The 10964-nt window shown below is 35.9% G+C and overlaps 1 protein-coding gene across 8 annotated transcripts in view; it reads right to left on the bottom strand.

Annotated features, from left to right (window-relative positions):
- Nucleotides 1–10964, bottom strand: part of ARHGAP42 (Rho GTPase activating protein 42) — a 287300-nt gene that overhangs the window by 30246 nt on the left and 246090 nt on the right. For all 8 annotated transcript variants that reach the window (XM_077867592.1, XM_077867593.1, XM_077867594.1 and 5 more), the window contains 5 exons: nucleotides 10446–10508; nucleotides 9447–9521; nucleotides 8656–8740; nucleotides 8022–8080; nucleotides 3885–3990 (listed from right to left, as the gene is read on the bottom strand). In XM_077867592.1, the coding sequence (XP_077723718.1) occupies nucleotides 3885–3990; nucleotides 8022–8080; nucleotides 8656–8740; nucleotides 9447–9521; nucleotides 10446–10508 (388 nt within the window). The remainder of the gene's footprint in view (nucleotides 1–3884; nucleotides 3991–8021; nucleotides 8081–8655; nucleotides 8741–9446; nucleotides 9522–10445; nucleotides 10509–10964) is intronic.

Here is a 10964-nt window from a genome sequence, read left to right as displayed (position 1 = left end):
AATATTATATAAATATTAGTTGCTTAGTATGTATCAGAGAATCTACTAGGAAAGTAGTATGTAAAGGCAGTGAGCCTGTCTGGATTTAAAGCTAGGATCCATCCAACTTGGAAGCTAGGTGCAATCAGCCAAGTTATTTTATATCTTTAGGCTTCAGTTTCCTCATCTATAAATAATTAGGAAAGACCCTTATAGGATTGGTAATGTTACAGGAAATATGATTTCAAAACATTATTCTTCCTTGTAATTAAATTGGCCTTAGACACTCTTGCTCAAATGTAAGAGTTCCTAGTAGTGTGAGTAAACTGGAGTAGGATTAATATTAAGCTCACAGGGAAAAAAATTTGGAAATCTTAAAAAAAAATGGTTTTGAAAAGGAGAGTTTATGACTATCTTGCTCAGAAGTTAGAGTATTCTGATGAGCAATTTTCTCTTCACTGAATTTCCCTTTTGCTGAGCTAACTCAATATAGACACTTATCACCCCACATTTCAGCTATTTCTGCACTTCATTCCCTCAAAGTGTTGTAAGGAACAAACACAATCACCCTTTTAAATATTAAAAGTTAGGGTCAAAGAAGAGACAACAGATGGCCTTTGTTTTAAAGACAAAGAAAAGGATTCTCAGAAAAGAAGTAATGGTTTATGCCACATCTCAGAGCTAATTAATGGAGATTTGGAATCACTCTTTTAGTCACTGGTCCTTTAGATAGTGACCAATCCAGATCACTGGTCTTAAATTCTCTTTTCTTCAGATATATTAAGGTTGCCAGGGACCAAGAGTGTTATTAGCTGTTTGTAGTTTATTTAAGTCACTGGTGATGTGGACACAAATTCCAATAATACTGTTCAGTCAATGGGGATTGACTGGTTTAGGAACATAGCCAGCAATGGTGGTAAAGGATGGGCAAAAGGATTTTAAGCATTCTTCTGTGGCCAGATACTATCTTCTTCTATTCCCTGTAACAGGCCATGCACATTCACTATAAGGTAGAAGTTTGAGTTCGTCTAACATTCTGGATAATTAGACAAAAAAATTTATGTAACACTCATGTAGCTTTTAAAAGCAGTTTAAAAAGGCTTTGCTAGATGAGTTTGAATAAATCAAGAGAATGCTCAATACATACAGTGTGGTCAAAGTTCATGAAGAGGTCATGCATTTTAAAATATAATTCAAGGCTAAATGACCAAGAATCCTTGTTTGTTAACTAAAAGAGGTATTGTCATATGCAACAATTAATAATGAACTTGAAATGATGCAGTTCCTAGCCAATTTCCCTCTTATTTCAAGGGGCAGGAAGACAATTCATATGAACTCATCTGCAGGTGAAGATGAGACTTGTTAACATGTTATGTAGCACTATTTCAAACATGCATGGCTCAAATTGGCAAGTAGCTTACTACTTGTAGTAAGCATCTCATTTAATTTAATCATTTAATCGTGAATCATAGTATACTCACTTAGATGGAAAATATCCTTTTTTATATATGATCCTGTAAGGGATTTCTTAAGTTTAAAACCTGAATTTGGGGGCACCTGGGTGGCTCAGTCTGGTAAGCGTCTGACTCTTGGTTTTGGCTCAGGTCATGATCTTAGGATCATGAGATGAGAAGCCCTGTGTCAGGCTCTGTGCTTAGTGGGCAGCCTGCTGGAGATTCTCTTCTCCCTCTACCCCACTCCTTGCATTCAATTTAACTCTCTCAAATAAATCTTTAAAAAATAAAATCTGTTTCTTTTGCTGTGCAGAAGCTTTTTATCTTGATTACGTCCCAATAATTCATTTTTGGTTTTGTTTCCCTTGCCTTCATGGATGTATCTTGCAAGAAGTTGCTGTGGCCAAGTTCAAAAAGGGTGTTGCCTGTGTTCTCCTTTAGGATTTTGATGGATTCTTGTCTCACATTTGGATCTTTCATCCATTTTGAGTTTATCTTTGTGTTTGGTGTACGAGAATGGGAGAAGATATTTGCAAATGACGTATCAGATAAAGGGCTAGTAGCCAAGATTTATAAAGAACTTATTAAACTCAACAGCAAAGAAACAAACAATCCAATCATGAAATGGGCAAAAGACATGAAGAGAAATCTCACAGAGGAAGACATAGACATGGCCAACAAGCACATGAGAAAATGCTCTGCATCACTTGCCATAAGGGAAATACAAATCAAAACCACAATGAGATCCCACCTCACACCAGTGAGAATGGGGAAAATTAACAAGGCAGGAAACAACAAATGTTGGAGAGGATGCAGAGAAAAGGGAACCCTCTTACACTGTTGGTGGGAATGTGAACTGGTGCAGCCACTCTGGAAAACTGTGTGGAGGTTCCTCAAAGAGTTAAAAATAGAACTACCCTACGACCCAAGGGATTGCACTGCTGGGAATTTACCTCAAAGATACAGATGAAGTGAAACGCCGGAACACCTGCACCCCAATGTTTATAGCAGCAGTGTCCACAATAACTAAACTGTGGAAGGAGCCTCGGTGTCCATCGAAAGATGAATGGATAAGGAAGATATGGTTTATGTATACAATGGAATATTCCTCAGCCATTAGAAATGACAAATACCCACCATTTGCTTCGACATGGATGGAACTGGAGGGTATTATGCTGAGTGAAGTAAGTCAATCAGAGAAGGACAAACATTATATGGTTCATTTGGGGAATATAAAAAATAGTGAAAGGGAATAAAGGGGAAAGGAGAGAAAATGAAAATATCAGTGAGGGTGACAAAACATGAGAGACACCTAACTCTGGAAAACGAACAAGGGGTAGTAGAAAGGGTGGTGGGTGGGGGGTTGGGGTGACTGGGTGACAGGCACTGAGAGGGGCAATTGGCGGGATGAGCACTGGGTGTTATGCTATATGATGGCAAATTGAACTCCAATAAAATATATATATATGTATATATATATATATAAAACAAACTGAATTTGGACTTTTGTTTACAAGCAGCATGGCGTGTGTGTATGTGAAAGAGAGAGAGAGAGAATCTTAGATTTATGAGGCCATAGTACCTGGATATTTGATCAAACATAATTCTGTGAAGGTATTTATTTGCATAATATTAACATATCAGTCGGCCGACTTAGAGTAAAGCAGATTACACTCCATTATCAGTGGCCTCATTCAGTCATTTGAAAGTCTTAAAAAGACTGAGGTTCTGTGTAAGAGGTAATTCTGCTTCCTGATTGCCTTGGATTCGAGTTGCAAGGTCAACTGTTGCCTGAGTCTCTAGACTATCAGCTGCCCTGCAGACGTCAGACTTAGCCTTCACAGTAGTGCAGGTCAGTTCCACGCAATCTCTTTCTCATACATACATACAACACACACATTATGTCTCTATATATCACAGAGTCTATTGGTTCTATTTTTCTGGAGAAACTTGATTAATAACAATATCTATCTATCCAGATTCTTAAATACATAGATGAACTAAGAGCAGAGTCAGAAAATCCTCAGAGACCACGTGATGTTATGAATTCAGAGAAAGAAACTAACAGTAGAGTGGCACTTTGACCTGGTAAAACCTGTTGATACTAGTCCTATAGAGAACTGTTCTTCAGACTCAGGATTTATAATGCATCTAAAAGAACTGGGAGAAAAATATATTCTTTCATATATTTTTAAGTTAACATGTAAGGTTTTTGTCATAAGTTTACCAGTTGTGAAGGATATTAATCATCTGCATAGTGTAAACATAAACAGTACATACACACACAGATCCTAAAAATAAGCTGTTGTCATATCATTTTTAAAAGTATATTTATAGACTGATTATAATAACAATGTCATAGCAACATCATACACTTTAGAAAGACATGAACAAGTCTAACTTTAACAGTTGAACAAGTTGTTGAGTGAACAACATAAATCAGAGAATTACTTTACAAGGTGCTTTATTAAGATGTCCAGCATCTCTCTGTTTTTTTCTGGCAATTTGTGCACCAATGCATGTACAGCTTCCACCCGGTAGTTTTGGTCATCGGATTCTATAACATAAAGGTTGCAAATGGTCAAGTTTTAATTGCATTCAAATGTGTAAATAAACATTAGTAATCTAAACAGTACAAACGCTCACACCCTCATGCCTTATAAACATCTCTTCATGCAGTAAGCATTATCTCTATCATTCTCTAAGGCTTAGAGAGGTTGAATAACTTGACCATGGTCATGAAGTTAGTTAAGTAAGGAAGCCAAACTAACCCAGTTCTATCTAATTCAAACTTGTGCTCATAGCCACTGAACTTCCATACAACCATAACTCATCATCTGCTTTGGTTTTGCTACACAAGGACAGAATCAAAACTTTAGCAATGTGAGTCATCACAGAAATTGTTACAGATAGCCTAATGTGTCAGGCAATATAGTATACTTAATCACACAGAAACTTCCTAGTGACTCCATCAGACAAAGGAAAAAGGCCTTCCTTTCCAAATTTTATAGATTTAAAGACAACAGTGAATTACTTTTCTGAGGTGTCAGGATTACTATGCAAATAGAGGCCTAATAGATTTTAAGCCCATGTTGACAATGGCAAATCTGAAAAGGAAACCGTTTAAAGCAAGTCTAGTCTGTCAGGTAAAAGCCAACATGCTGCAAAACCTGCTAGAGAAACATCTAACATTTCAGAATGAAGAACCTATTAACATGCTCTTAACTACAATAAACAAATTCTAGGGGGACTACCCACCTTGCCAAGCCCTTTCTCTTTAAAGTACTCAACATGAGGTTAGAAAAAGGGCCTGGCTCAAGCTGGGTCATACACAAGGTCTAATCCCAGGGATTAGAGTGGAGACACCAGAACTCTGATTTGTCTGCTTAGATATGTGAAAAGACATACTGTGTAAGATAAGCGTTGATATGACCAAATGTGCTCCAAAGCCAAGAAAATCTGATGGGAAAGGGAGATACAAATGAGGTAGACACTCAGCAAAGAACAGAAAGGAGAGAACCTCTTAAAAGGCTGGGGAGAGAAACATCAATTCTCCATTTTGCAGTTCCTAGCTGCAGGCCTGTGGAAGGCCTGATCCATACTTTGTTAAGGAATTCTATAAGACTCCTTGTACTTTCTGAATAACTTCCTCTTTTTATAGAGCTGAATTTCCAAATAAAACCTAATTTTATTATCTTATTATCTGGCACTTGCCTCAGACAAAAGATGAATTCTTATAGATAAGAATAGATTTTAATCATTATGGTAGTGAATAGTATGATTATTATTTGCTATGGAAATAGAGAAAAATATCTTACAAACAAATGTTTCTATTAAAACAAGCAGCTCATTTAGCTACTTAGCTAAGTGGCTCAAATGCCATATGTTGTAACACAAAATTTTGGTAAGAAAGAGTTCTGGGTTAAGAGTAAAAAAAAAAAAAAAAAAAAAAAAAAAAGGCTTCTACGATAGCCAAACTGTGGAAGGAGCCTCGGTGTCCATCGAAAGATGAATGGATAGAGAAGACGTGGTTCATGTATACAATGGGATATTCCTCAGCCATTAGAAACGACAAATACCCACCATTTGCTTCAACGTGGATGGAACTGGAGGGTATTATGCTGAGTGATATGAGTCAATCGGAGAAGGACAAACATTATATGGTCTCATTCATTTGGGGAATATAATAATAGTGAAAGGGAATAGAAGGGAAGGGAGAAGAAATGTGTGGGAAATATCAGAAAGGGAGACAGAACATAAAGACTCCTAACTCTGGGAAACGAACTAGGGGTGATGGAAGGGGAGGAGGGTGGGGGGTGGGGGTGACTGGGTGGTGGGCACTTAGGGGGGCACTTGATGGGATGAGCACTGGGTGTTATTCTGTATGTTGGCAAATTGAACACCAATAAAAATAAATTTATTATTAAAAAAAACCCAAATATATTAGTATTTTGAAAAAAAAAAAAATGGCCTCTAGCCCTGATTTTGCCATCAACTCGTTAGTGTCCTTGGACAAAGTGACATGCCCAGTCTGGGACCCAGTCAATAAAATGAGAGGTCAGATTATACATTTTTTTAAGGTTTTGTTAATCTAATAAGGATAGAGTTTGATGAAGAGAATCTAGAGTAGAGAGCTTTCAGAAGAAAGTTAAGTGGTATAGGTGTTTATGAGATCATGTGGTCAGTCATGTATGCTGGATTGAAAACCAAGGTCATTCAATGTTATCTGACACTTACCAGCAGACATTTCCTGTGGCATTACAATGTGCAGTAATAAATTAATACAACTGCTTTCTTTCTTCAGACTGTGAAAAATACTTGGTGCAGTCACACCCCGTTTGTCTTAACAATGAAGAGATGCTAATTCCTAATTGTTACAAACTGTTGTGATGGGCTCAGACGGCAACCCAGCATTTTGGTCTCAATATTTTAAAAGTATGTATCTCTAATTTCTCAGCTTATATGTTTTTCATCGAGCCCCTCCCCACAATTTTTGAATGAAGTCTATCTATACATATTCCATTACAGCAATCATAGATCCAAATAAATGACATAGATATGTGATTATTATCAATAATAGGGAAAAGGGATTGATGGAAGTACCTGTTACCTGCCAAAAATACCTGACTCTTCTCTCCAGATTTAGAAATATAGCATTTAAGTATAAATAGGTAGCATAACTGACTGTACATATTTGTAGTCTTGTCTATTTAACCAGAAGTTGCTCTCTTAAGAAACTGTCATTCATCAATTGAGTAAAATGTAACTAAAATAATTTCTCCTAGCACACTCATCACCCAGTGAAGTGGGGTGATAGGTGTTCTAGGTATAAATACTACTAAGTAGCCAAATATTCTAATTCATTCTGCATTTTTTTAAAACCAAGGTAAGTATATTCTTGATTCCTTTTATTTATTTCCCCTAACCCCTACCCACCTCTCCTCTGGCAACCACCAATTTGTTCTCTGTATTTAAGAGTATTTCTTTTTGTCTTTTTCTTTGTTTGGTTTCTGAAATTCCACATATGAGTGAAATCATATTGTATTGGTGTTTCCCTGACATATTTCATTAGTAGTATACTCTTTAGGTCCATCCATGTTGTTGCAAATGTCAAGATTCATTCTTTCTTATGGTTTAGTAATATTCCACTGTGCATATATACCACATCTTATTTTTCCATTCATCTATTGATGGACACTTTTGTTGTTGCCATGCCTTAGCTACTGTAAATAATGCTGCAATAAATATAAGGGTGCATATATCTCTCTGAATTGGTGTTTTCACTTTCTTTGGGTAAATACCCAAAGTAGTGGAATTATAGGATCATATGGTAATTTTTAATATTTTGAGGAACCTCCATACGTTTTCCAGAGTGGCTGCACCACTTTGAATTCTCACCAACGGGCAAGATGGTTCCCTTCTTCACATCCTCACCTGCTGTTTCCTGTGTTATTATTTTTAGTCATCTGATAGGTGTGAGGTGACACGTCATTGTAGTTTTGACTTGCATTTCCCTGATGATGAGTGATGTTGAGTGTCTTTTCATGTTGTCTGCTAGCCATCTGTATGTCTGTTTTGGAAAAATGTCCTCTGCCTCTTTTTAAATTAAATTTTTTTTCTAGTGTTGAGTTGCGTAAGTTCTTTATATATTTTGGGTATTAACCCCTTATTGGATATATCATTTGCAAATATTTTCTCCCATTCAGTAGGGTGCCTTTATGTTTTGTTGATGGTTTCCTTCATAGCACACACTTTTTTATTTTGGTGTAGTCCCAATTGTTTAATTTTGCTTTTTGTTTCCCTTATCAGAGAAGACATACCTAGAAAAATGTTTCTCTGGTCAATGTCAAAAAACTACTGCCTATATCTTCTAGTTTTATGCCTTTAGGTCTCACGTTTATGTCTTTAATAAACCATTTGCAATTTCTTACTGGTTTACAAACCACACTCTCAGCTATTAAGTATCAGACTGACAGTTTCTTAAGCAATATGTAGGAAAATCTCAGCTAGTTGGTTTAAATATACACCTCTAAGTGATACAAAATAAACTTGCATCAATTATAATGCATCCAATGTAAGTGTACTTACTCACTGCAACAATAAAATCTTTGTGTAATTTGTAAGTCATCAGTGGTTCTGCAAGGCACCTGCAATGGAGGCATGAGAATGGCATTATCTTCTTATTTCTTATTTTTATTTTATTTCCCCTGAACTTTCAGTACTTCTTTAAGAACTGGCTGATTAGGAAGTATAATTAACGTCCTAGTAGAGCCACTCCAGGCAGTCCCTCAAGAAACCAAGGCCCTTCTAGGTACAATTGTACTAAAAGGGGAGGCTTTCAATTTATAAGAACTACTGAACCACAACAGCAAAATCTCTCTCAGATATGGGGACAACAGTTAAATAAAAAACAAAAACAAAACAAAAAACTTTTAATTTCAACTTATTCTTTAAAAAATACATGAAAACACATTCAAATATAATATGAAACAAGTATTAGTATTCATAAAATACTGCAGCCTCTTAAGTTTATTATTTGAAAAAGCAAGTATAAGTTCCAAAACACTACACATAAACACTACTACCTTATGCTATTTCAGCTGAAGTGAAGGAATTGCTCTAAGCAGTGAAGCTTGTACACAGGAGCTTCAAGGAGTCACATGGCACCTGCCCAGGATGTAAGGGGTCATCACATGCAGAGGAGGAGCTAAACCCTCCTTACCTGAGGTAGTTTTTCAGCCCACTTGTTATCGTCTTATTATCCCACAATTCAATATCAATGTCAATATCAGGAGGGGACTTTGGAGCTGAAAGAGTAAAAATGTTTAAACTGTGCAATTCAAAATATCACTCACACCATAAAGAAGATAAATAAAGAAAGGTCAAAGAGGTCAAAGAGAGAGACATTTATTTCTTAGGGTGCCAAAAGATTTAACTGTAGGACTGCTGTTTGTGTGGAGTGGTGTAAATCTCCCTCTGACACTTTATAAACCTCAAAGATTTCTTGTAGAATAAGTGTTCCAAATCAAATTATTGTTAATTGCTAACACCACAGATGGTAAGAGTATTTACCATCTGCCAGGTATGTTTCCAAGTACTTTATATGGATTAACACATCCAGTCTTCATACTTCTCAATAAGGCAGGCACTATATTATTCCCATTTTATGCATGAGAAGGTTGAGGCACAAAGAGGTTACCCAAGGTCACAAAACTTTTAAGTGGCGAGTTAGAGTTCCAAGTGAGGCAATCTGAATCCAGTATCCATAAATCTCATTTCACTTCTAGGTAATCAAAGGATATTTGAGAAAAAGTCCAGCATTATAAAAAGGACCCCTCTCAAATTATGAATGTTCATCTATTATAACTGAACATAAAAACTGAATGCCAATATTAATTTTAAATATTACTTGAAAATATTCAAAGATAAGCAACAGTATAGTTATCAAAGAAAACTATGGTTTGGATTATTTATAATACTAAAATTAAGTAGCCAGCTTCAACCAAAACTTACAAAATGTTGTGTTCATGAGTTTCTGAACTTTGGAGTTTACTCCTCCTATCCGGTAGAGTCCTAAAACAGTGATGCCTAATGAGAAGGAAAAATCACAAGAGAATAGCTTGAGACACAGCAGCACAAGAACAGAATGTTATAAACCTCAAGCAAATATCTGTACAGAATTTAAAAGCAATCCAACTTCAGCAAATCTACTCTGGAAACACCTATCACACATATATTTCTCAGAGCAGACATTGAACAGTGTCCAAAAGTCTTTCGAAGATCTTCAAAGTAGCAAAGTACCCCTGTTCATTCACCACCTTTTGAATACAAAAAAGCATCAAAGATAGGAAATAATAATCAGTATTTCTCACCCTCTATTTCCTCAGTCATGGTATCCTGCATTTTGAAGAGCTGGAAGGTACTTACATCTTCATTTTGAAGATGAGAAAACAGATTTAGAGAACTTAAGAAATATACTTCTCAAAACTTCTAAGTGGCAGTACCAAAATCTGAGCCTAAGTTCACAGGATTTCACAGCCCAATATGAGTTTTGCTTTAGACAAGTTTTCCTGGAATTGAAAGAGTGTAATAGGCACCTAGACTAGGCTTCAGGTGAGAGATCGTGACTAGAGAGAGGAAAGGTGTTAGAATTGTGACCATGACAGAAATCACTGAGGGATATAATATAAGGAAGAAGACCAGCTCTTTCAGAATCTTACCACTCTAAAGCTTGAAAAAAAATCAAAGAGGTGCTTACAGTAATAAACAACACAAAGTCTATCAATAAGAAATAAAGCAAGCCTTCATTAGGAAAAATCATGAAAAAGAAATACAGTATGATTTTTGGTAAAGTTCAAACTATAGTTATTTGTGTATATAGATAATTTATACATTTATATAGTTCTTAAAGTTAATTTCTTGTTAATGATGAAATACATCCTCATCTTTTGAGAGGTTTCTATATAAGAATGAACTATATTACAGTAACATAGTCCCTGTCCAGCAACTTACCTCTTGTTTCCACAGCTTGAATGCATTTTCTTACAAAGTTGAACCCTGCTTCATTTAAGTACACTGAAGATAAAAGAAAAATTATGCTCAATTTCCATTATCTCTTAGTTGGCTCTACTGTTTTGGGACTTAATGGCACACTTTTAGGTAGAGTCTGAATTTTTATTTTGGTGTAGAAGTAGAGAGGTTCACATCCACTCAAGTTACTATAAACACTTGCTTCCTTAGAATACATAGATCCTTCGAATACATAGATCCTTCATTGAAAGAATCTGTGTAAATATGTTACCCTGATCCCATCCATTTTTTTCTAAAATTGGCATTATCCTTCATTTCATGTTTTTCCAGATGATAGAAGCAAATGTAGTAAGAATAAAACCTTTATTGTGCATCAATAACTATATTACAAAGCTATTCACATGTTCTTTTTCATGGAATTCTCAAAACATATGAGGTAGAGAGAAAGCTTTATAATCTTCAGATGGCTCACTGGGTTGCTAAAAACTTCATTTTCGTTGT

This window comes from Canis aureus, chromosome 23 (genome assembly GCF_053574225.1).
Source record: "Canis aureus isolate CA01 chromosome 23, VMU_Caureus_v.1.0, whole genome shotgun sequence".
Lineage (NCBI taxonomy): Eukaryota > Metazoa > Chordata > Mammalia > Carnivora > Canidae > Canis > Canis aureus.
The sequence above is the reverse complement of the archived record's forward strand: the minus strand, read 5'-3'. Positions and strand labels throughout refer to the sequence as shown.